The following is a 27,946-nucleotide window of genomic DNA, read 5'->3' on the forward strand; positions in this document are numbered from 1 at the left end:
CTTGGCCGTGAGCCTGCCTCGTGGTTACCAGACGTTCCAGTGTCGTCATTCTCAAAGATACAATCAGGGAAGTGAGTCTCAAGGAGAAGTTTTGAGGCTATCACTAGACCCCGGAAGTGTGTTGACCTCCCTGGGACCTTAAAGATCCCAAGTGACCGGTTGGACTTGAGGCTTAGTAAGCGTTGCAGTCTAGCTGCCGCGCTTAACTCATTTACCTTCTGTGTAAACTGCCTCCAGGAAACTTTGTTTTGCTTTTTTAATTGCTAGGCTGTATTCTGTTAGAGCTCTATGATAGGACTCCCAGATACGGCTCCTTTTGCATTGATTGTACTGCTTCCTGACATTAGCCCTTTTGCGAGCGAGGTCCGCAGTCCACCACTTAGTATTGGTTCGACTCTTCCCCCGTCGCAATGGGCAATTGTCGTGGAAGCTATTGATTATAGCATTCTGCAGGTCAGAAGCTATCTGATCTATGTCTGTGAAGCATCGCACCCTTCCCGCCTACCGATCCCAACTGTGACTGAAGGTCAGACTTATATCCCAACCAGTCAGTCCTCCTGGGATTGCGATAGAGGACCTCTGCAGCCTCATCTTGCAAGTTAAAGCGGATATACCTGTGATCCGATAATGAGGCCTCTTCGCTTACGTGCCACTTATCAACCATTCCAAGTATACCTTGTGTGCAGATTGTTATGTCAATAACTTCTTGTCTAATTCGTGTTGCGAACGTAGGGCGGTTACCTTTATTACATATAAATAGGTCCCTACTTAGAAGAAATTGTAAAAGTGCCTCACCTCTGGGGTTAGTGTTGGTGCTGCCCCATCCAGCAGAGTGATGGGCGTTGGCGTCACAACCTAGAAGAAGTTGTTGACGTCTGGCTTGTGCTTCTTCCACCAGGAGCTCTAGGTCTCTTGATGGAGGGGAGTTCCCTGGCATCATATGGCAAGTATACGGAGCCTACAATTGTGCTCTGCACTATGCCTCCATTCTTCCAGGTCAGTGTGCCCACAGTGAGATCTCTGGAGCAGAATTCGTTGAGGGTTAGAAAATCCAAGCCTCTCTTCAACAGGATGCAGGTTCTGACATTCCTTAGAGAGGTACAGTAAATTAACTTACCTTTGGTTTCATTTAGGCCCGCCACTCTCCCTTGGTGAAGCCATGGTTCTTGAATCAATGCCAGATCAAATCCCTCCTTGAGGAAGAACTGGCAGAAGGCTGATTTGTAGAACTCGTGGCATTGTCCTTGACTGTCGAGGAGACAATTGAGACCTGCCAGAGTCCCTAAGTTGGCTCTACAGTTGGAAGCCTTCACAGCCTTGTAGCAGACCTCGTCCAGGAAGCAGACGAATCCGTAACCTTTCGGGTCTGGCTTGGATGGAAGGATTTTCCACTCGTTTACATTCAGGTTGGGGTTCTGCTTATTGAACATCTCAAGTACCTTTTCAGGTGTCTTCTTCAGAAGCTTCGGGTGAGCTCTGAAAAACACCCTAGTGGACCTCAAGATGACCTTACGCAGACCCACTCTCAGAGAGATGTTCATCTCCCAGAGGTTTTATTCTTTGAATAACTTCTTCCAGCCAACGTTTGGTGTGCTCGTTGATGCAGGAAGCAATTAAAACACCTTTCTCTAGGTAGGTGCCCGCAAACGATGGAACGGAACCATCCTCCAGGGGTTTGGATTTCTTCCATAATTGCGTCCTCGATGGCTTCTCCTTGCTCTGCACTAAGCTTCGCTTCCGGGGTAGCCTTCGAGGGCTATGGCCATTTTGATCGCTGCGACCTCTCTGTAGGTAGCCTTGGGTGTGCTACCAGAGGCCTCGGGCTACATATATGAGAAAGATGTGATGTAAGAATTGAGTATATGCCATTGTCTCATCAATCTGTGGTACAGAAAATATGAGGTTGGTATATATCTTGTTTTTCAAATTAGCACAAAGTTACAGATAATTTAATTTTTAACAAAAAAATTAGCCTTGTCAATTGTTTACAGCTTTAACTGAAAACTTGATACTAATAAACTGATAAAACTGCTTTATTTTACATATTTGTAAATGATGAATTTTGGATGCACAGTATTCTATTGATTACACATGAGATGACATCTTAACACTCATACTTAACACAATCATTGACTGAGATGAACCACATTGCTACTATCCCAACTGTCCTTACTTTGGTACGTAACTCGTACCACAGTGAAGGTATTAAGAACATATACAAGGCATATCCAGAAAGTACATGTACTGAGGCTCTCACGGCTGTAAGGATTTTCTTTTTACATATTGGCTACACGGCCGATTCCTCCTCTCCGAAACAAGACCGGTTCGAGGTCAGTTTGTTGAAAACTTTACTGTTGATGTAACAATACATTTAGTGAAAAATACGCGGATTCATCTGTTATCTCGTTCGGAAGGAAAAAATCCAGTTTAGTTTTACAATGAGGTAGGTAAAGAACTGCCTACAGTGATAAACCTATGAATCGTTCAAGTTGTATCACAAATTTAAAAACGGTCGTGTGTCTGTGCATGATTTTTTAAGTGAGACAAAATTCTAGAAAAAACTTGAAAATGCATTCTGTCTCGATCACAGATTGACTGTGGATGAACTTTCTGTGATATTTCCGCAAATCTCCAGATCTCTGCTACATGAAACAAGCAGAAAAACACTTGGATATCACAAAATTTTCGAGAGGTGGGTACCAAAACATTTGACAGACCAACAGAAGTTGAATCAAGCGGAGGCCAGTCAAGAGTTTTTGAGACACTACAAACTCCATAAAGATAAATTGCAACTGCATTATAAACCTCATCTGTTGTTCCTTTCTTGACGAGATAATGAATGAAACCGTGTATTCCGCACTTCGATGGAGATTATATTGATATTTTTCACTAAATGTATTGTATCTACAGTTCTCAATGTACTGACCTAGAACTAGTCTCATTATGAAGGGGAAGAATCAGGTTACACGGCAGTGTAGCCAACATGTTAAAAGAAAAAGTCCTCCCGGCTGTGAGAGCCCCAATACATTTACTTTCTGAATCATCATCATCATCATCATCATCATCGTCAGACGTTTCCGTTCTCACGGGTCGTCGTACACAGCCTCCTCCACTTTAGTCTATCGTTCCAGGTCTCCTCTTCATCCACCTGTATTTTCTGTAGTCCCCTTCTCTCTATGTCTTTCCACACTTGGTCCTCCCATCTTCCTCTCGGTCTTCCTCTTGGTCTTCTACTTTCTGAATATGCCTTGTAATATTGCTAGAACTTAATATATAATTGTCCGAAAAATGCCATTGGTTTCACTCAAGTTACTGTTGGAAAATGCCAAGCCTATTTTAGCAATTTTGTAACATTATACGTAAACATTTATTAAACCAAAATAGTTTTAGATAGGCTCTTAATTTTTTTTTTTTTTCTTTCAGATAGATTTTTAATTAAAAAACACATAAAACACGCATATATTTCTAATTTATTATATTAAAAAAGAACAAAAATGGTACTTACCAAAAATTGTTTGAAATTTTTCCAGTTTCTTATGCAAAATAGTACTTAAAAAAACAAATGTTACTACTATGTGCAACAACTAAATTTGTACACATACACTAACAATTATTTTACTACCCACAAAACTGTAAAGATAACATTACTTTTTGTGTGAACCTATGTTTTTTACTTTTTCTCATAGGCCTAAAATATAAACTCATGAGATTCCTAAACACAGTTTATAAAATATGAGGTGCGGCAATTAAATAATGAGACTGGCATTGTTAAATATTTTATTTTTATTTTATACACAATCACTTACTGTTACCTTTAACGTACATTCCTTCTCTATCCCTATAATGCTCCATGAGAATTTTTCATTGTTCGAAACACCGCTGGAAGTCATCCTCTGTCAGCTCCTTTAGAACACATGCCGCTTTCTCTTTTATAGCTTCCTCCAAACTTGTTCCTTATAATGCAGATTTCATCTAAGGGAACAGGTAGAAGTCATATGTAGCAAGATCTGGTGAATAAGGTGGATGTCTGTAACACTGGGATGCTTTACTTGGCTAGGAATCTCTAGACAGATAACATGGAATGAGCTGATGCATTGTATTGGCGGAGAACCCATGATTTGTTCTTCCACATTTTGGGGCATTTTTTCCTTCTTTGACGTAGTTTAGAAAGTACCTCAAGACAGTAATATTGATTAACTCTTGGACCTTCAGGAATTCAGTGAAGGTACACAATCCCATGGATATAAAAAAAATTGTTTTAAATTTTGACTTCCTCATTCAAGGTATTTGACTCTGTGAAATTCGGCTCTTCCAGTACATGGATTGACACTTCATTCTAGATCATAAAAAAGCTTATGCAACTACAAAAATTGCGAAGTAATAAAAAATAAGCAATCATCTGTTGAGTAGTCGACATCTACGTATAGATGCAGCAAACAAGTAACATTGCTTATTGATAATTAGGTGATCTATCAACTGGTTCTCATTAACAAAGTGTGTTAAAAACACATTTTAGTGGTCGATTAATTTGTGTACTGCCGATCAGCGTTCTTTCCGCTAACATACAAAGCAGACTTATAACTTACTGATTAAGTTATCTATTTAAGGGTTTTCAAACACAAAATACGACAAAAAGAGATTTTAGCGATCAGTGATTTGCTCACAGACTTGCAGCGATGCTTGCAGTACAGAACTAAAAGCAAAATATTATTTACAAAACTGTGATAATTTGTTAATTAGGTTACCTTAGGTTAATTGAAAGACTGACCACTGTTGGGATAATAGTAGTTTGAATGATTGCATAGATGAGTGAGTATGGAGATTGTATGTTGGAAAGGAATTTAGATGGAAGTATGAAAAATTTTAAACTTAAAAATATATGACAATTGCCGTACAATGTACGTAAACCTTGAATTTGATTCGGTAAATTGATTCGGCCATCTTTAAACTTTCAACACCATTCACGCACAATACCATCGTTTTCTCCATAACCAAGTCACTATCTCCAAAGATTTCTATTGCACTATTCCCTTCTTTCACGAATAACACTCCACAATCCACATTAGGCAGGATAATCAATAGAAGCGGCCATGTTTATGCAACTAAAGTTCAACAAATATTGGATACTTGAACTCAGCAGTGACAAATGTAATGGGAAAGATGTGCAATCAACTACTGCCCACACCGCTAACCTGTCACTTGTCTGGCCATCATGGTGTAAGATTGGAGGTTGAAAAAAAATGGCCTTCGTATATCTTAACTTTGCTTGTAGGCTCTGCCAGAAGAAATCTCTTGGGTGTAGTTTCAACATTCTGAGTATAATATTACTACTAGTTCTAAGATTTGTACATTATATATTAATTCATGTTAACACAATAAAGGTTATAGTTTTTAAATATCAACAAGAATAAGTATTGTTTGTAGGCTTAAAACCTTGGTCAAGTTCATTTAATAAGTTAAATCAGTCCAACCAAAAGTAGAGATTGGTCATAATTTTATAAGATTTCAACAATTTATATCTTAGCATATAAAAAGGATAAAAAAATGCTAATACTTGTTGGAAAATAAATGTATTTACAAATATATTGTACAGACACAAATAAATTGAAAAAATTTCATTTTTTTTACACTTTATATTTGAATATATATCTTTCATTACTTAACATCAAAGTTGCAAGGAGAGTGGGTCGATCTTGGATCAGAGTTACTCTCACATTCTCAATATTACATTTTCATTTAAGAACTCACAGAGAACTAAACAATAATCTATGATTCACCTCATAAAATCTAAAAAACATTTTATAATGAGACACTATTAAAAGTTTATGTCCATGGATATTTCTACCAGTTAATTAGTTTTAAAAATAAAATAGTTTTTCCCAAATTGTATGTGAAACATTTGCAAGTAAACAACACATCAGGCATCAGGGCTTCACAAATGAAAACATTTTTAACTTTGAGGCTGCAGATATTTTCTTAGGCTGTGGGCTTTGAGATGTTTCATCTTCGGAATTTTTCCGTTTCTTTGATTCGAGATCATCATTGGTTGCTGTACTTTCTTTCTCATTTTCAGTCTTGTTCTGCAAAGGAAACGGTATTGTAAAACACTGAATGAACCTTCATATTTTATGATTTACTTTAAAAATAGATTAGGTATGTATCAACATGCCTTACAAAATAAGTAGGTAAATTACTATCTTATTAATGAAGAAGTATAAAATGAGAAAAGTTAACATTTATCATATGTGATGGAAACACATTTTTGCATGAAACCAACTTATGAATGTGATTGAAATTGCTTACACAGACGTGGAGAAATACACTAGCTAATTTTTATTTGATTAAAATAAGTAAATATTAAGAGCTCCTGTATTTTTATTGGAGAAAACTTGGATTAAAATTAATCAATCATAACTGTTATATAGTTTCTTTTAGAAATATTGTAGTTTTAAATTTAATGGATTAAGTTTAACCCTTATAACGTCACGGACGCCGTATGGCGCATAGACAAACTATCTCCAAACGGCAAAGACGCGGTACGGCGCATCGACACAAAACTGCGTCTATAGCAAATTTAAGTTCCTTTTAAATCCGATCAATGTCACTAACGGTATGCGTCAACCATGTGTGTGGGTTATTGACCTATGTCAAGTGTCAAAATATAGCTGTCGCGTTACATTGTTCGAAACAATAGACGCGGTGTCTAGACACACTCCCCGCCACACTGCACAGACGCCGTACAGCGCGCGCACTTTTGTTTGTAGTTTGGCATCAGGTAGCGCGTGTCTAACCATCGCTGAGTCGGTTTCCTTCGTCGTGTTTTCTGTTTATATGGTTTTTATTTATTTTTAATTTTATTATATATAATTTATTTTAATTATATTTATATAATTGTCTGGTAATGTTTATAGTTTAGCTAAAAAAATTTTGTGTGCCTTTTATTTTGACTTTATTTATATCTTCAATTTAATGTCCCATAAATATATGTACGTACAAGATAATTTTAAAAATTTTTACTTTTTTATACTTACCATAATTATAGAAAGTAAAAATAAAAATGAACTTTACACATTTAAAATTTTTTTTTAATATTGTGCCGTTTGCTGGAAGTCGTGAAAAGATATACTGACGTTATAAGGGTTAATCTTCTACAACTATCAGCGAAATGGTGTACCTCTCGGTTGGTTGTAGAACCAAAGAACTTCTTCATGTTTTGGCTGGCAGGCTTCCCTTTCTGTTCCTCCTTGAACCTTTTGAGAGCAACCTTGGTCAGTTCTCCGGAATCTAAATCTGGGAACTCCTCCTCCAAGCTTTCTTTATTGCTCGAGAACCAGTCCATGAAAGGGTTTTTCTTTGGTTTATTTTCATTTGAAGTTCTTTTCTGTAATATACAGTTACTAGATTCAAATACAATCTTACCTCAGAGTACAATATTTAGTTAATTATCTGCTTATAGTATGGTTACAAAATACAGTGATAAAACATCTTGTATGAATAAAACTTTCTTAAAACTAAAATCATATTTTTAAATTTTATGTAATGTACACAAAAAATACATCGATTGGTGTTTTAAGAATATATAAAAAATAAAATTTTTACAAAATCATAATTCAGTAAAAGTCCGCTAATCCAGCACCTGATGATTCGGCACTTTCAATTGTCTGGCATCAATCTTGCGAAAGTATGCTACATTAAGTATTTAAAAAGTATTTGGTTGCAACTGACAGTGCCTAAGTATTTAGTTTTTGTATTAAAATGAGTAAGAATGGTCAAAAAATTTCTGATTCAGTCGGGAGAGGCCATACCAAAGGTTACTGACAACGAGCGCCCGCCATTTATGTGTCAGTTTGATGTTTACATCAGTCCCTGCTAGACAGCTTGTTAATTGTAAGTGGTGTACGGTACAGTACAAAACTGTACAATATTTTCGGTCTGTTTGATGTATTGTAACTAACTTACTGTGTTGTTTTCTAAACTGTGCATTTCTACAAGTAAAGTGGCAAAAAACTTAAGCATGTTACGCTTACTATTCAGCAAAAGCTTGACATCATAAAATGTTTCTAAAGAATAGGTACAAGATAATGGAAGAATATACTATAGGTTCTTCCATTATTTATGACATAAAACAGAATAAAGATCAACTTCTAAAATTTGCTTCTCGAACCACTAGTGTAAAAGATATTCAGTCTTAAAGGTCTGGTGACAACTTAATTTACTTCTTAATATATTACTTTTGTGAACATGTTATAAAAATTTTACTTAATTAATGAAACCGTCTTAGAAAGAGTTAACTAACGGTGAGCACAAAATAAATGCTGTAAAATTATTTTTTAATTTTCAAAAATAATACATTTTGACTACGGTATAGAAGAACAAATTTGGAGAAAGTAATAGTTTAGTTAAAAGGTATCTTTAAGCACAATGACTAAAATGTCGAAGAATATTCATTTGGATGATTATGATTGATAACTGGTATATGGGAGGGAGGGAAAAGTTATTTTTTAAATGTAACCCAGAAACCAATGACCCACTGAAAGCTACCAGTTTATCTACACGGATTTCGTTAATAGTTTTCGTTAATAAAACGGATATTGTTAATTATAACGAATGTAAAATGAAATATACTCTCGACTCTATAGCAAAAAAACATAAAGAAAGTTACAAACTGGCTCTGTCTCAGATAGAAAAAATTGGATAAAAACACAAAGGTGTCAATCATCCTCGTCTCTACTTCATCAGAAAACCCCCTCAAATAAACAAAAAAAGAATGTTTCAGGAATTAATAAAACAACCTCTTCAAGTCCCTCATTACTCTATCAAAACCCATTAAATAAAACTCCAAATACTGAATCAGTGCAGACAGAGACTAATACGAGTAATATAGATGTGGACAAAGTAAAAAAAACCTCAAAGTACAAAGAGCACCAATACCAATGAGAAAAGTTCTATTAGTCTCTCTTTATTAGAAAATAAGTGGGTTACTGATGATACTATCCAGCTGTATTATGATACGCTAACATCCTTAATCACAAAGTCTGATAAAACAATCTTACTTATGAATACGGTAGTAACCCATGCTATCAAATGCCTTTAAGACTATGACCATTTACTTGAGCCTTTACAATTATTTAATAAAAACTATGTTCTCTTCCCAATTCATGACTTGAAGCAAGATGTGCAAGACAATTATCCAGAGAACACTCAATGCTCATACAAAACAGAAGGATCTCATTGGAGCCTTATGTTGTTTGTAAGAAACCTGCAAAAATTTCTATACTTCGATTCATGTGGCACATACAACAGGGAACATGCACAGAAGGTGGCTGAGAAGGTCCATGAGCACTTGGGTGTGGAAGGTGATGTCCTTTTTCAAATTGTCGAAGTCCCTCAACAGCCTAATACTGTTTGACTGTGGAATTTACTTAACAATTTTCACAGACATTCTTATACAACTGATAGGTTGTGGTTCTTTGGATCCACTGGGTAACACAGGCAGCAGATTAGTATGCACAATTCGTCACTCTGACATCTTAACAAAACACTCCCAACTGGCACTACTCTGGCACAACTATCCACATTTACTGCTGAATTGTCAGACTGTATCTGACATGATGTTTAAGCACTTTGTATCTACCTCTACTCGACCTCGAGCTCAAGTAGGCAATATTGTGGTAAGTGCAAACACAAAGCCTGTGACATTGAACTCTGAAAGTGACAGCAATATGACTACATATCAGGTGAAAGAAACACAACCAAAAAACCCATGGCAGTTTGAAAGACGGTCAAAGCGTTATAAATTAAACACCCAAACACAAAATATTTGCTGAAAGGGAAACTGCTATCTTAACATCAAATAGCTTCCATGTACTTACTGAAAAAAACAATTTACTACAGATAAAGGAGTCTAATAAAAATAAAAATTATGTATACAAAACTAACACAACAAGTAAAAAAAGGACAAATCATGTTCATGAGTATCGCCATGACAGCAACTATGAACTTTCAATTGACAAAATAAAAGTAGAATTGTACGCTGACAGCCAAGGTAAAGGACTACCAGAGATTATTGGTTCATGCAGTAAGGGAAAGATTTATGTGGATGGAGTAGTTAAATCTGGAGCCGATGTCCAACAGGTCTACAACCAAGCAGCTAAATCTCTACAACGTCGTATAATAATACTTGCAGGAACAAATGATATTTTAAAAGGATCTCCTCAAGTTATTTATAAAAAAATGGAAAATGAATTACAAATTCTGAGTAGGTCTAAGCCAGTGTGTGTAACAACAATCCCCCCTAGACATGATGTACACCATGACAACTCAATACACTATGATCTAGCCCTGACTAATAGTTACATAAGAGAAATTGTTTTAAGAATGGACAATGTTCACCTCATTGATTTGGATTCTTTCCAGCGTTATCACTTCACACAACAGTCTGCATTTAAACTATAAAGGAAAGAGAAAACTTGGTTTTATGATAGTTGATTTTGTGAACAGGGTTAATGGAAAAAAAACATGAAGTAGACCAAGAAAACTGGGCAACTGGGCCAAGAAAAGTCTTCAGTCATCCACCAAATTCAAGCTCAGAAAGTAAAGGAGGTACTTGGACCAACTCTGTCACTGACGTCACAGACGAGAGCCCCGTACCTGAGGTCAACACTTTCCGTCATCTTCACAAGTGAAGTGCCATGAGCAAAATGAGAGCATTGCAAGTGATCGAGTTTCTTTGGTGAATGTCACAAGTGATAATAATCAGTGTCCTTTGGAGCACTCTGTGGGTGTATCGGTCTCGAGTCATTTTTTGGAGGGGGAGAGGAGTCTAATTGTAGAAATTTAATTAGCTTAAGACCAGGTAATTTGCACTTTCGTCATTTTGAAAATTGTTCTAACACATCACGTTTACAAAATAATATTATAAATATAAAATTGCTATTTTTAAACATTCAAGGTCTTAATGGCAAAACCACTGTTCTAGAAACTTTCATACAAAATGAATTGAACCTATATGTCATTTGCTTATCAGAGCATTTTCTTAAACAATCAGTGGTAGCAACTTCATTTCCAAATGGTTTTTACTGTGCTTCTGCTTTCTGTAGAGCAAACCGGATTAGAGGAGGAACATTAATATTTGTCCACAATAATTTTCATGCAAGGCCTCTTGATGTTGCAGAATTTTGTATAGAACTTCATTTTGAAGTAACTGCTGTATTGTTGGATAAATTCAAGTTAATTATTGTGTCATTGTACCATTCAACTGATGGTGACCAAAATATTTTTCTCAATAAACTTGAAAATCTTTTATTATATTTAACTCAATGGGCCAATTATACAATAGTTATTGAAGGCGATTTGAACATTAAATTTGATATTACAAAAAACAAACCATCTGTTAAATATTTTTTAAATTTATTAAGGGAGTACAATTTTTATTGTCTGAATCAATCTCCCACACGAGGTGCAAATTGCCTTGACAACATTTTTGTCAATTGTGGGCAGAATAGGGTTAACTCTTGTAATATTTTTTCGTTTTCCCTTTTCTGATCATGATGGTGTAATGGCTGACCTTAATGTGCTAGATACTCAAGCTCTTTCTCCACCAAATGATAAAAATGGTTTTATTGGAAAAAACATGTACCTACAAATTGTCTTGCCTAAACAAGAAATATGCAACTTAATATCTAGTTTGAATGCTTATGACTGGGAACATTTAATTAATGAAATTAAGTTCACTGACGCTGAACAATCTTTTTGGTCCTTTTTTCAAATTCTTTTAAATAATATAAATTATTACTCAGTTATTAAGAAAAAAATCATTTATAGCTAAAAGCAATTTTAAATATAAATGGTACACTAGTGAATTAAGGAATATGAAAGAAAAGTTGTTATGTTTTGACTCTTTAATCAGAAGTTCTAGGGAGCCTTCGAATGAACTTCTCCAACTTTTTAACCACCTAAAAAAAGAATATAAATTATCTATTAAAAACGCCAAACTTAATCACAACACCAATTATATTAAAACCAGCAACAATAAAAATAAAGCTGCATGGGAAATAATTAAAAGCAAGAGTAAAAGTACACCCCATAGGCTTCAAACTGATATTACTTCAGAAGATTTTAGTAATTTTTTTATTGACTCAATAAAAAAAATTAAAGTGAAAACCGGTACAGTTATTAATAGTAGTTTAAATTCATTAAAAGCTAATTGTATTAATTCATCATTTTTATCATTTAAATCAATCAAGCCATCTGACACAATTGATGCAGCTAAAAGACTAAACAATTCAGATAGTAATGACATCTACAATATATCCAATAATCTGTTAAAGAGATTGATTTATACTTTTGTTGAGCCACTAACACTTTGCTTCAATATGTGTATGAGTCAGGGTATTTTTCCGGAGCAACTGAAGGTGTCCAGAATTTGTCCAGTCTTTAAAAAAAGGTCCCTATAATGATCCAAGTAGCTACCGCCCAATTTCGGTCATCCCAGTCTTGTCTAAATTACTAGAACTACTGGTCTATGACCAAATAAGTGACTATTTAGAAGAAAATAAAATTTTAAGTCCATCACAATTTGGTTTCAGAAGAGGTAAATCCACTATTGATGCCATTGACAAGCTAATACGAAATATACTGTCAACTTTTGAAAATAAGGCCTTTGCTCAGGCCACTTTATGTGACCTGAGTAAGGCCTTTGATTGTGTACAACACAGTACTCTTTTAGCCAAATTAAAGCATTATGGAATTCATGGAAGTGCCCTTGATTTTATAAAATCATACCTCATCAATAGAACACAAAAAGTATACATCAAAGGAAGTTGGTCACAGGAAGTCAAAATAGAGTACGGTGTCCCTCAGGGATCTGTACTTGGACCCTTACTTTTTATCATATATATAAATGATATAACATTGGCTGTTGATGCTAATACGCTTCTCTACGCTGATGACACAACTTTTTTCAATAGTAGTAATAACCTGAATGAACTAAAGAAATTAACCGACACCACAATAAACAAGGCATCAATATGGTTTAAAGAAAACGGTTTTTTTTAATGAATGAAACGAAAACTCAAAACATTTTGTTTACTTTAAAATCAATTCCTGAAAATAGTTTTAATTTTGAATCAAGTAGTGTAATCAAAATTTTAGGAATTCATATTGATAATAATCTTTCATGGGGACCTCACATTGATTTTCTGTCTACTAAATTATCTAGAATTATTTTTTTATTGAGACGTCTATCTTGCTGCATAAGTGAAAATTATGTTCGGGACTGCATATTTTTGGATACTTTCAGTCAATTTTGAGATACGGATTAATACTGTGGGGAAATAGTGCTAGAGTTCAGGAAATACTGGTGCTTCAAAAGAAAGCTGTTAGAATTGTTGGTAAAGCTGAATATCTTGATCATTGTAAACCTGTTTTCATTAACCAAGGAATACTTACAATAGTTAATTTATATTTGTTTGACTTATCTGTTTACATTTTAAATAATAAGGACTTAATAAACCATACACAAACACATAATAATTATAAACACACGAAACAAAAATAACATTTTAATTGAATATTGTCGACTGAGCAAATCTTTGAATAGTCATGTTATAATTGGCTTGAAGGTGTATAACAAATTGAAACATTTGATAGAAAAATACCCTCTTAAAATTTATAAAAATAAACTTTATGAATGGCTATTAAAAAACCCTTTATATAATATTGATGATTTTTTTTCTATTAACAAAATAGACTTTTAATGATTGTTTTAAGATAAACTCATAATATAACTAGTATAATTATCAACTAGACAATTAATGTCTTATATTGTTATATATATATATATATATATATATATATATATATATATATATTTACGGAAACGAGGCACTTGGTGGTCCTGTGTTATACAGCGACCCATGCAGGTCCATCAAGCCCCCTATTTAAACCATCATATAACTGTATTATGAATTTGTTCTCAGCATACATTTATGTTTTATAACTTGCTTGATAAATGTATGCTAATATTTTTTAATATATAAAAACTTTTGTCCACATGCTGGTCCGCGTGTAATGAGCGGTCCATGTTGGTCCTTTTTATACACCGTACAATTAAGCGGTACATGTTGGTCCGCGGGTCGTGTGGTTGGTGGTGGGAGAAAGAGGGGAAGGGACCTGCATCTGCCTTTTGATTGTAAATTATTGAAAGGACCTGGACTTGCCTTTCGTTTGTAAAACTCCAAGTTATAAAGCATTAATTTCACATATTTTATTTAATTTTAAGGTAATCAATAATATTACCTTAGGTGAATGTAACAGAACTTCTTGGATAATCATTAATATTAAAACATAAATTGCTGTTGTATCTGATCTGTGGCCTCCTTATTGCCCACAGACATTTATTGTATTTCATAATATTAAACATGTAATTCAATATAATGACGTTTTCTAAATCATACGCATTAAATAGATTTTCATTTTAAATTATTTTCCCATATATAATTATTAATAGATATGGTAATGCGCATGTTTTTAATGTAAGTAAAATGTATCTATGCTGTGCATTTTTGTCATAATACTGTTTTTTAATTTGTTAATGGGTTGCGTTCCTGTAGTAAATTTAACATAACAGTTAATTGACAGTGCCTGTTTTAAACACGGAGAATACTATGCTTCAAGCGTCTCAATTATTGCTGGGTAGTTGTGTGGTCGGCAAATCAGCGAAAGGATTCGAAATAGATAAAATAACAGTTTTATTTTGCCAGAACATCACAAATTTTTATAGCACTCTTCAAAGTATTTTTTTTTTAATTTTTAACATCTACATCACATATATCACCTTAACACACTAAAAGAATGTAAACATTATACATTAATAATATTTTAAAAATAATACACCAATCATCAATGATGAACTTAAATCTAAGAATTGTTTCAAATTTAAACTAATGTTCGAATATGATCGGGGACCAGGAATGTATACACGTATAGGCCTACTAATTCCATACTAACTGCTGAATTAAATCTACCAATTTATACTATAAGATAACCAGCAACGTATTTATCTCCTAAAATTATAAATACGGAATGAGATAAAAAATAAAAGTTGTACATTTCATAATAAACCTGCCATACAAAATTAAATTATAACTATGTGATATTGAAGGGAGTTGAATTCACTAAAAGCTAAAAAATAAACATTATACCAAGTTTATACAAATAAGTTCTTAACATTTCAATTTATTGTGGACAAAATCTTGAGCTGATCTTATAAAATATTATTAGTTCTCAGGTACTGCACTTAATTGTAAAGTTTTAAAATTTATTCCTTTTCCCAAAAATGTTTTATAGAAATAAATGCGCACAAATGTTATTATTTTATTAAATTCGCCTATTTTTTTGGTCATTGGCACCTTTAACAATTTTAAGAATACAGAAGGCCAATGCGCAATACTGTTTCTTATATTACCCCTTTTTATTGGCCCTTTAATTTGTAAATATCGAATGTAACATGTGGTGTTAGTCTTTCACTACTTTAGCTTATACTGATTATGGTTGTATTTTATTTAACAATCATATAAGAATTTACTTCCTCAAGTTACATATTAAATGTTTGATTGCAAGAAACCACTGAGCACTAATTTAAAGTTACTGAATTTGGAAAGAAATATTTTGGTATTACGCAATGAGATATTACACAAGCACATTTCCATATAGCATAATATAAAACCATAAAATGTAGCTAAGGTCTGTTCACACTCTACATTCACAGATGGTATAAATCTTCGTTATACTCTGCATTAAAAGATGGTATATAAAAGGAACATAGATCTTTTCACATTCTAATTCTGTATTAAACATATCGGAGTTGGTTAATAATATACGAGGGTGGTCTGAAAAGTTTGCTTTCTGAACGTGACGATGGAAGCTTCGTTAACAAAAGATACTGAATTTCGTCTGTTGAAAGTTACTCAAAAAAGTTTTAGCTACGAGTATTTTCGACGCGCCGTTTTTATGTAACATTCGAGTGAGTTGATGTGAGTGTTTTTGTGATATGGACACGATTATCGTTCTGCCATTAAATATTTGTGTTTGAAAGGCAATACGCCTTCTTAAATAAAAAATGAGTTGGATTCTGTGTATATAAACTCTGCAAAATCATTTACCTCAGTGAAATTTTGGGCCGCTTCATTTAAAAATGGATCTTGGGAGACGATGAACGTTCGGGACGTCCAAAAACTGCAACTACCTATGAAATCATCGACAAAGTTAACCAAATGGTGTTAGACGACCACCGAATTAAAGCGAAAAAATATATCACAGGTTATATTTCTAAAGAACGTGTCTATCACATTTTAAATCAACATTTAGGCATGAAAAAGCTGTCCGCGCGTTTAATGTCGCGTTTGCTCACGTTAGACCAAAAAGATTTTAGGATGAACATATCCAACGCTTTCTCGTGCAGTTTAGGCGAAATAATCCAAATGCGCTGATTAATTATACTGTAGATAAAACTTGACTACACCATTATTCACCCGAAAGAAAAATACTAAAGGGGAACCGACTCAAAAAAAGAACAAATGCTGCTTTTTTGGTTGGGAAAGAGATGACGACTGTTTATGCGATATTAATAGAATTAATTTAATCGATTAGCTTCAAAAAGGAAAACCATTACAGGAGCATACTATCCATAATTACTTGACAAGGTAAAGGTAGAAATTTTTTAAATAAACGCCCACATTTGTATAAAAAGAATATAATGTTTCACCAAAGCTACGAACCTTCTCGTCCCTTAGCGGTTATGATGGCGAAAATCCTGGAATTACGGGTTTAACTGCATAACCATCCGTCTTACTCACCAGCTCCGATCCCAAGCGAATTCTTTTCGTTCCTTCATCTCAAAATTGCGCTCGGAGGACAAAGATGATCGTCTAATGAAGAGGAAATCACCTTCGTGAACAATTATTTTTCAGAAAAATATTCCGAGTACAATTTTTACGGGTTACAGAGATGGTATCGCTGATAAAAGTGTGTAGAGTGACAAGGATACTATGTTGATTTTTTTTTTTATTTCACAAATGATGTCATGTTTGTTAGGTTGGAAACTTTTCAGACCACTCTCGTAGATATAAAGCTTTATTAATGGCTTTTAAGACCTACATACATTGAATGTATAAAATATTTGTCAAGTTCGTAAATTAGGACCAAAAAAAACGGATGGATATCAAAATTTTATTTTTGTACGTAATTTAGAACTTCAGGAAAGGACAAAGTATTTCATAAATAATTACTCATTTATAATTCCACATATCTTAAAAATGTCTATATTTAAATCAAATATAATTTAACAATTTTATTATGAATAAAATAAAAATATTCCCACAAGCCACTTTTCTAGCATGTACGGTAAAATGTATTATCCTTATTATCAATGATTTTTAGGCCTAGATATAACATGAAAGTATTAATAATATTATAAATGGAAAAGTGCTTATGTTTTGTTTGTTTTGCTTTCACGCTTTAACTATTTAACCCATTGTACTGCAATTTTACGTAGACATTCTTAGGGTTCCCTGGATGAATATATGCATATTCTTATTTCAAAAATCTCTTCGGGCTACGCCCTACTGGTCTATAAAATAGCCAAAAATCCCATTTTCCGTCTCTACAGTTACAAAAATTAGTTAATTAAAAGAGCCTCTTAAATGTCAACTGTTGTAAAATATTATAGGTGCGAATTTTGCACATTGATTATTTTATGATCATCATTATAAATGTCTTTGTGTTAGGGAACCGCCCCAAATAGAGAATGGTGTGAACGTACCGATAAAAAGGTTTAAGAAAATATATATTTTTTAATAAATTTCAACGTTTTTACACACCTAATGCTTAAGCCGAATAAGGTTGCTTTACTCATATGTGCATTGCACTTGATTAGGGGGTCTAGCCAAATAAACTCTCCCTCCCCAATTCTTTCACATTCATACTCACGATAATAATACCTTGCTCAAGTCGTTGCAAAGAATGTTAATTAGCTTTTAGTATATTTTTAATGAAAACAAATTCAAGATATTTCTATAGATTTAAACACTACACGACACAGTAATAACACCTAAATATACTCTTATGGGATAAATATAGAAGAGGTTTCCAATGTTGCTTGATTTTGAAACTTCAACGCCGCGCCTTAGTTTTTCGTATATAGTTGTGTTATGTATTATGTATATAGCTCTGTTATGTAAATGCGATGGATAAACACTCAGTAAATCGCGTTAAATCACTGCTTCCATCATAGAGTTTAGAATATTTGTTTGCATTAAGTCTGGTGCATAAATTTAAAAGCAAGGCGTTCTTAAAAGTGTGTCACAAAGTTCCGTGTCTGATAGTACTTATGATCCCTAACCAAATATGTCCTATAAGGAACTGAAACCTATTTGATTGGATTTAAACCCATCAACATTTAAACGCTACGGGACGCCAATACACAATACTGTTTCTTATTTACCATTAAATGTTAAACATATACTGTAACTTTTGATGTTAACCTTTCACTTAACCCATTTCGTTTATAATTAACTGCATTTTGTCCAACGAATCATACTTGCATTCCTTTCTCCAAATAACATATAAATGTTACCGTCTTATTGCAAGAAACCACTAAATACTAATTTAAAGTTACTAAACACGGGAGGAAGTAATTCCTCACTACATAATGAGTTACATCAAATCATAGATATCTACAAGTAGAATAATAAGAAGACTCAGCAAATCTGTTTCACACTCTACATTGTCATTTGTAAAACCGAGGTCTCGTTATACTCTGCATTAAACAGAAGGTTTAACAAAGACAACACGTGTAATAGCTTTTCACATATTATCTCAATATAAGTCGTAAGAGAATAAGTTAATAATATAGGGATACAGAAATATTAAAGGATTTTTACGATTAATATATGTTTAAATGAGAAAATTTTTGTGATGGAGTCTAAATTAAACGACCGATGCCGATGATAAAAAGTGAAAAGTGAATTAAATTTGTCAAGATTAAATATAGCTTTAAAATGTTTAACAAAATATTTAAATAGTTAAAAAATGTTTTATAAATAAATTCATGACATTTTATTCAGCCAGACTACTTGCACCTAATTTAAAAATTCATATCTTTATCATCAACAGTTTTTAGTTCTGGTTATGAGATTAATCTGAAATTTTTTTTTAATACCCAAAATTGCAGTATTAGGAATAATCAAAAAGTCAACCTTAAAGATCGGCTGCCAACATAGAGTTACGTGGGAGCGAGCGTTAGTTATTGAAGTGTTTTATAAAACTCAGGAATGAATCCCTGACCAAGTGCAGGAGGTGCTGACCACGGTCAAGGCACGCCGGACAGGAGTACTATTGTCGCGTCGTAGTGGTAGTACGAGTACTATATTGGTCAGCGGGGCGGATGTTCATTCTTTGTCATTCGACTGCTCGCTCTCTCTCCCCCGAGAGATGATGGTCTGTGTCACTCTATAGAGTTTGGTTTAGACACTAGCCAGAGAGTGGTAATAACACTAATACCTTTGTTTCGTATTGCACACAAAACTTGTATACAAAATGTATACTATAGATTAATAATACCTCATATTTTTCTATTGAGTAATTATTTGGGCAAGATATTCATAAAATAAATAATAACTAAAGAAGAAGTTATCAACATACAAAAAGTAAATATTTGTATCGTGAATGCTTAGCTGTTAGCTGTAATATTTTTAGGAAAGGGGTAAATTTATTTAATACAATAAATTCAACATTTTCAAAAATAATATTTTGGCCTGACAAATTGCCCCCTTGTGCATACTAGTATAAATTACTACAATGATTTTTTTATGTATCAAAGGAATTTGATATTGTGGAAAATTAGCATTTCTTTGTTATACTCTTTATTTTGCTCGAAAGGTTTTAACAATATTTATAACTCCAGGCTATCGCTTTCCAGATAATAAACGCGCCACTCAGAACACTCAACCATTGAAAACCGTTGGCCTAACATAACATAAACTTACATGATGTTCCATTCCAATTGGCTAATTAAATAGCAATATAATGAAAAATGTGTCATAAAACAATCATTTTCCAAACTCCTGCCTATCATGAAAATTTACATTGGACTAAAATCCTAATTACAGTTAAATTATTGACATGCGTAGATATTAACTTCTTCATCATTCAGCTAACGCACTTTTCCCTATCTACAGTGTCATAAACATCGTTAAAAAATTCAATACCCATGCGATAATTTTAATACACGCTGTTCTAATGTATTGATAGACTTTACCAACCACGTCATTCATGAGAGGGCGCAATGAAAGCTGATTAAAAAGAGGAAGGAAATCACTTTGCTTGTTCTCAATTTATTTATACAATCATATTTAGTATTATTGCTAGATTTAGGAACTACATTGGCTTTTTGTATCAATAAAAAAGGTCATGGACGTATTTAAATATAAAACTATAGACTTTAATAAATGATTCTATTATATTAAAATTTATTGTATAAATTCATAAACTGGGAATGACGTGTTAGATTTAAAAACTGATTGCATTTACGAGTTAGGAAAATAATTTTGCTTTATAAAGATCCATTTTTGCACTTATTTAATGTAATCGAGATTTGTAGTAGTATTTGGATAATATATAACTAAAAATGTAGTTATCTCAAATAAATATTTTTCCCGTGAAAACGATTGTTTTTAACACTAAATACACTTTGAATAAATCACTATTTACAAATAGTTTAAAATATTTTACCAATGAGTGAATTCCTATATTAAAAAAATTATTAGAATAAAAGTACCAACTATGCCTACCCTCGAATAGCAATGAATTTTCTATAATTTGCGAGCGGATGTGACAAGTGTATCGTTAAAACATGTGACATTTGAGTCAAACAGCAAGAAGAAGTGAATCAATTCTTGATTTGCTCATCATTTTTAATTCTACATGCTCAGTTCATGATTATTAAACCTTTTATCACCGTGTAAAAAATATACATGATTATTAAGCATACATTCAGTACAACTACGTATCTGACTGACCAAGTACAAAAAAAACGAGGCGATCACAACATACGTAATTACTGCAGCTGCCGTCTTATTGTCGTCTGGTAGATGCAAAGATCCCAGTCGGCAAGACAAATTTTAAATTGCGCAGTTATCTATCTATTAGTTGTATACATAAATGGTCGCAAGATGCGGCTTTGCTATCGTCTGTTCAGTAAAGAATGACCATCAGTGCACTTTGCTATATCAGTTTGGTCGGCCATAAACTTACCGTCATTAAAATTCTGACTACCGCCGCAAATTATATGAACACCATGGTTTTGATATCAAAAGGGGGTTTTTTGGTTATAGTTTGAGGGGAATTTATTTTTCATAGGGTTTCAATGTGATATCAATGCAGCAGAGTACGGTGGCCCGACCTAGTTGTAGTGTTAGCGTATTCGTTGCCGGACCAAAAACTTTGAAGTAATAATAGCGCAAAATCAATTCTCCTCTGTGACCGCTGCATCGTTTATTAGTACAATCATTCTTCTCTATACCGAATTTCCTCCTTATTCTGTTTCATAAGATCCTCATATTGATTATTCACCTATGTGGACGGACAGGATACGACTAGTAAGGGTCTCTTAAGAAATACAATTGGTATGCAAGGCAAAATCTGCAAGGCCCCATGGCAAAATCTGACTCAGATGCGTGGCCGGAAGCCAACTAGCATTACTTCTTAAAGCAATGAAGTTATCTAGATGCAAATATAAATTAATGACGAAACTGAAGACTCTTTAATATATTTTTTTCTAAAAGTGGGATTGGTACCAGATGAAAGCGACCTTTGAAGAAAGTAGCCGCGGTAAGTTTGCCCGCTATTTTATTTCAATAAGACAGTAGATATGTTAAAATTAGCCTCTATATGAGAGGCATTACAGTCTATTGAACATATTAATGAAAAGGGGAAGGCTTTTTCCAGTTTGGAATGCCTATTCTATTAATTTTGCGTTCTTGGAATACTGATCTAGAACTACCATCATACGATAAACAAACTATAAAGCTAAACGTGGCAGCAGTAGTTTCAAACTGAGGCATCGCCGGGTTGATCTCATTTCATAGAAATTTAAAATAACTACGTGGCTGATTGTGCATGTACCTTCTACATCAATGGTTTGAATTTTAATGAGAGTGCGTTTGTGGTTATATCAACCAAAATGCCAAAGCGCTGATGGTCAGTTACAACAGGCCGACGACGAAACCGGCCTCTGAACCAGGCGGTGTGGCTCGCCAGGGTTGACCATTCAGGCTTGTGTGTTGTGAGTAATATTTTAAATCGATACTCCGAGCGCCGCGGGGACTACCTGCCCGGACTGACGTGACTTGCAAAGAGTCCCAAGTATCAGGAAGTCCTTATAGAGAGAAAGGCACACTAAAGTAAATATTTTTGAATTAAGGGCAAGTCTGCAATTTCAAATATCACAGCAGGACAGATTATAAAGTATAATTAAATTACATTCTAACCAATATAGATTAAAATTACTCCGATATACAATTAATACGAAGGCATTATAAAGGAAATATTTACTGTATATACAACTGTACACATCTTTAGACAAACAATCAGTAATTGTATGTGTTTCCGCCACCTTGTATGTGAGTGGTTGACCTCCATTGTCTTGGTTTGGGGTCCACACACAAAGTGTGACACAAACACGTTATAGCGATAGGGAAATAACCACCATAAAAGTTAATGCTTATATTCGAATATAAATGGACAAAAAAATCTATTTAGTTTGTTGACAATTTTAATTTCAATATTCTAATCATGCCACAGACTCTAATGTCATATTAGATACTATTTTTATTTACAGTTTTAGACAAACTATTAGAGATGATAGTGTATTTCCTCCCCAGGCACGGAATATACAACATTTTTGTAAATCTGTTTCGTAGCAAATTAGCATTTTATTTTTCAGTTTCTTAGAAATAAATACGTTGATATGCTGAAAAAGTAAAGGTGATAGTTTTTAGTAAGAAAACTAACGAAAAACACTGCATAATAAAAATTGAAGTAGAGTGTTCTCGATCTATTGATGTTAGATCGTTAGAGAAATCGTTAAATCGTTAATATGTCTTCGGAACTATTAGAGACCATTTAAATAGCTCAATTATCACTTTGTAAGAAGCTAATTTTGTTTAATAATTTTTTTAATTAATAGACAAAAACTTCAATATACTTTATATCTTACAATTCAATGGCCTAATAGAATTAATAGTTATTCACAGTTAAAGAAGTTTTAACTAACATAGAGTAGATTTTGACAGGTGGGAACCCTTTTGAGTGCAACTTGGAAAATTGTTACTAATCCTCGTGATAAAAACGTGAGATGTAAGAATTTAAACTCAACGAATTTATCTCGCACAATCTAAAAGAAATTTCCATAGTATAACTATAATACTAACTTTATGGACTGCTCGGCTACATATGATTCGAATTACCTTTATTCCAGTAAACATTTAATTTCATTTCATTTATTTGTTTCCAAACAATACATACATACATTTGACTTACAGAAATTGTAAAACGATAAATGTACTGGAATAATTCCTGCAGAGACTCTACGTCGTTGTTCTTAACTCCAGTAATTTTCAGTTTTCTAATTAGATTTCTTCTATTAACGGAATCAAAAACCTTATCTTGGTCTAGGAATGTCACTACAGTATAACTTGTTTTTTTATGTATGTGAAATTAACTTAGTAACGTCAATTAAAGCATCGGATGTACTTTTTTCTTATCTAAAACCATAATAAAAGCTGCAATGTGAAATTGCTTTAGGTAACTCGGTAACTGAATTTTTACACATTTCTCGAGAATCTTATCTATTGATGTCAAAAGTGACATTAGTTTAAAGTTACTGTGTTGTGATTTTAGACCAGATTTATAGATAAACAGGTCAGTCCTATAGTATTCAATCTAGATCTGTTAACCGTCATAATATAATACGAGTATATTTAGTTAATTTTATGTCTACAAAATCGAATTGTTTGAATCCAGCTTTCTTCTTGTACGAATTGTTTGAATCGGTCAAACAACATGTTTTTGTCTATTCCTTAACTCGACTTTTACTATCCTCAAACATGTAAGGTGTTTTCTCAACTGATTTTAAGATTAGCAAGGCCTTTCAAATGCTAAAAAAATTAAATTTTAACCTTGATATGTCGATAACATAAGATTTTTTTAAATATTGAGAACATAGTACATTTCTGAATAACGTAAAATCTACTGTACGTTACTGGACTAGAATACATTACTCAAATCCATTACCATAAAACACTATTTTATTAAAAACAATAATACATTTTGTTCATCTAAATCCTAATCCTCATAATGCCTCGACAATTTTTGCCTTTCTTTATTTGTTCGAAAAGCAGTTACCGCCGTTGAGTGAATTGAGCATAATATTTCTCTCCGTTCTGTTTAATTACGGTTTTGACGTTACCGACCATGATATTCTTAGGGGGACTTACGGTAGTATATTTCAGTCTAGGCTGATATATGTTTTCTAAAAATTAAATACTTGAATATTTTTCGTGATATAGCATCTCATACTCTCTGTTATTAATTAATTTATTATTGCAATTATATTGTTTTCCACAACTGCAATGTTTTTAAAAGTCCAGAACAAAGCTTCATAAATTTTCTATTTATGAAACTAGAATTATATAAAAATTAAAAAATTGAAGTTACAAATTTATAATCATTTAAATGTTTACTTAAGTCCTACATTATTTATGCCTCAAAACTCAAAAGTTATCTGGTCGGAAAGACTTTTTACTGTTTGCATAAAGTTCTCGAGTTCATTTTGATATCATTAAGAATTTCACATTTACTTTATGATAATATTTTGTTATTATTAGTCTATTATTTATATATTGTTTGTGGAATTTTATGTAAATAAAATATGTTCTTTTGTTTGAATAAAAACTTAAATAAATAAAAATATACAAACTTTAAGTCAGATATTATGATAACAATAATATTATGATTAACATGATATTTCTTTACTGATATATTTCTTGATATTTCTTTTGATTAAAAGATGGTATAAAATAAATTACATGGGTTATTACGTAACTTTTTGTGTGTTTTAAGTCACTACCAAAGGGTTAAAGTTCATTATTTGTTTTTTAAATTTTAGTCAACTATAAAGCACCTTTTGATAAGCGACAGTGTCTTATTATATTTGTTAACCCCTAGAGGTAGCAGACGGACTTGTCATTCCGAGAAATTATAAAGCACAAGTATTGTGTTTTACTATTATGTCAGCTGTTATAGTTAAAATATCGAAACAAATAAAAAACAAAACTGAACTACGAGTGTGATACATTGTTCGACATCGAGTATACATTCTGTTTAACGTAAGTTAAAATATAAGCCTACTTTGAATGTTTGTATCAATAAGGGGAGGGGGGTTTCCCCAAAAGCCTCCTGGACACGCCTTTGGATAGGAATGGTCATATAGTCATATAGGAAATTAGTACGGTTCGCTTACCATATCTTTTATCTAAAACAAATTAGATTGATATAACTGAGAAATTTAATACATCATTTTCGTTAACATAAGTAAGTATTAAATAAAATGTAATGGAGTTCTATGTGTTGTGCGTGTACTGAGGATGTTTTTATATCTTAAATAGATATATTTGATGTAACGCCCATATGTTGTTTGTTTTTCTATAGTCTACTCATTCAACACTCCGTAATATTTATACAAAACATTGTTTGCAGCAATGTAAAGATCAAATGAGTATATGGCAATTTCACAAACCTTCCATGAACACAAATCTCCCCGTAAGGGAATCGTTCACTGGAAATAACTGCGACTTTGGTTTTATTTAATATGGTTACTGCACCGTAATGCCTCTCACCCATAACAAAACACATCCGCTGGTCTAGTGAAAAATATAGCGGGCATACATTGGAATGACCATTTTGGAAATCCCTTAATTCTCAAGGTACTATAAAGCAAAACGGATATTTGTTCACGTAGATCTTCTTGCAAACCACTGTTTAGATAAAGCAACATTTGTAACTAAATCCTAAGATTTGTTTCATTAGCCCATAGGAACCTTAGTTTTTTTATAGTTGTGGCAGCGAAAATTTCCTCTTGCCAATGGCACAGTGTAGCGGTACGGGATCAAACAACGCCGAGCGTGGCAGCTGTTTGGATGGGTAACCGCCGTTTTAAAATTGGTCATAGCAAAAATTTAAAAATATGATTTTGCTCTTATACCATAATTCAATAGTTAAAAACCGTAAAAACAAACAATTCTTTGGGTAAATTTTGGATTGCCACTGAAAGAAATGTAAACAGTCAATACGTAACTTAGTAGTTTCAGAGGCGTAAAGAATAAACATATACAAGAACGGCCAGTAAGAAGATATATTTTATATGTTATCATTCAATCACATTCATTACTCTAGATAAATTTAATGAATATTTACTGTTAATAATGAACGTACTTGGGAAGTCCGCCCAAAATCATGATCATTACTTTATCCTTTATAAAACGGGATTACTTTTCTAAGTTTGAAAGTGATTGGGAAAATGCTCTCATTAATATTCTGATTTATTATATGAAGCAAGGGAAAAATTAAATAGTTCAAATAAATTTGAAGGAATTAAGCTAGAATGTTATCACTGCCGGGAGCCGAGCCGCCCTTCATACCCGTGACAACGTGCTGGAGTTCGGGGCCCGTTATAGATTCTAGCCGGAAGTAAGCGTCCACCAGGTACTCAGTATCGTTCGTGACGACCCAGGTTACAATAAAAACCGGGCTAGGCTGTCACCGACGTTCGCGTAATATTTCTTGAATAAATATGCTTCATCTTTTACATCGTAGAGTTTTAAACCTTTCGTTGACCCTTGATTGAAATGATCAATTAATTGGAATCCTTTCTTTATCTTTGTTTATATCCATGTATTTTGAAATATTTTCCCACATATTTTTTCATTTTTCGAGTCATTGATTTTATTACAGTAATTACCTAAATTTTTTGAGGAACTAATTTTTTGTTAAAACGTTAGGACCATTTAAATTGGGTTTTCAAAGCAGTTTCGAAAGGTTGTCTTTACAAACGGTAGCTCATCTAAGTTTTGATCTAGATTGATCTGATCAAACCGGTAAGTATCCAAGGTATTTCATATGGTTAATTTTGTGTGGAAATTTTGATGTATTCGTTCACAATATGATAATATTCTGAAGCTGCTTGACGTAAGTTTCACAACTTGATTCGGGCAATCTCTACCAGAGACAAGATGGAACGTCAAGCTAATTGTTCTTATGTCAAAGTCTGACCTGGATTTTTGTCCAAACTTGGTTGAAACAAGGCAATGGTAAGTAATGATTTGTCATTTCGGATTGAATTACTCATTTTTACTCAATTACCACAGTAGGATTTGACTGAATTTGCAATTTTTATGTTCATAAATATATGATTGATATCATTAGAAAACGCTGAAACACTAGTAGATACATTGATACAACTTACATAACAGGGTATCAAGGTATCTTTGAGAGATTTTATCTGTTAAAATACAAAAATTTATGTCTCTAACCAGTCACTGCGACTCCACCGAACCCGGAGCCTACCGTCGAGATAAAACCCAAGATCGCCGGACGGACTCATGTACAGTGCAAGCAGCAATACGACAATCATTAACTCGTTTTCATTTATATTATACCAATGAATATTTAAACTGAGAATTGTTAAGGACTTTCACAATTCTATAGTCTGATAAAATCTGAAAGGTGCCCACCTCTTTACTTATGCATGCATTCATAACTCTATTAGTTATCTCATCCAAAATATCATCCTCTGAGCTGTAAAATGTAACTTAACAGCCAACGTTTTTTG

At 33.2% G+C, this 27,946-nt stretch overlaps 1 protein-coding gene across 1 annotated transcript in view; it reads right to left on the reverse strand.

The window, feature by feature from the left end:
* Nucleotides 1-5,863: 5,863 nt before the first annotated feature.
* Nucleotides 5,864-27,946, reverse strand: part of LOC124370831 (WD repeat and HMG-box DNA-binding protein 1-like) — a 66,743-nt gene continuing 44,660 nt past the window's right edge. Inside the window, exons 18-19 of the mRNA XM_046829131.1 lie at nucleotides 7,175-7,381; nucleotides 5,864-6,080 (exon numbers count right to left, since the gene is read on the reverse strand). Of these exons, the coding sequence (XP_046685087.1) occupies nucleotides 5,925-6,080; nucleotides 7,175-7,381 (363 nt within the window). The 3' untranslated portion in view covers nucleotides 5,864-5,924. The remainder of the gene's footprint in view (nucleotides 6,081-7,174; nucleotides 7,382-27,946) is intronic.

This window comes from Homalodisca vitripennis, unplaced genomic scaffold, assembly GCF_021130785.1.
Source record: "Homalodisca vitripennis isolate AUS2020 unplaced genomic scaffold, UT_GWSS_2.1 ScUCBcl_558;HRSCAF=2841, whole genome shotgun sequence".
Taxonomy (NCBI): Eukaryota; Metazoa; Arthropoda; class Insecta; order Hemiptera; family Cicadellidae; genus Homalodisca; species Homalodisca vitripennis.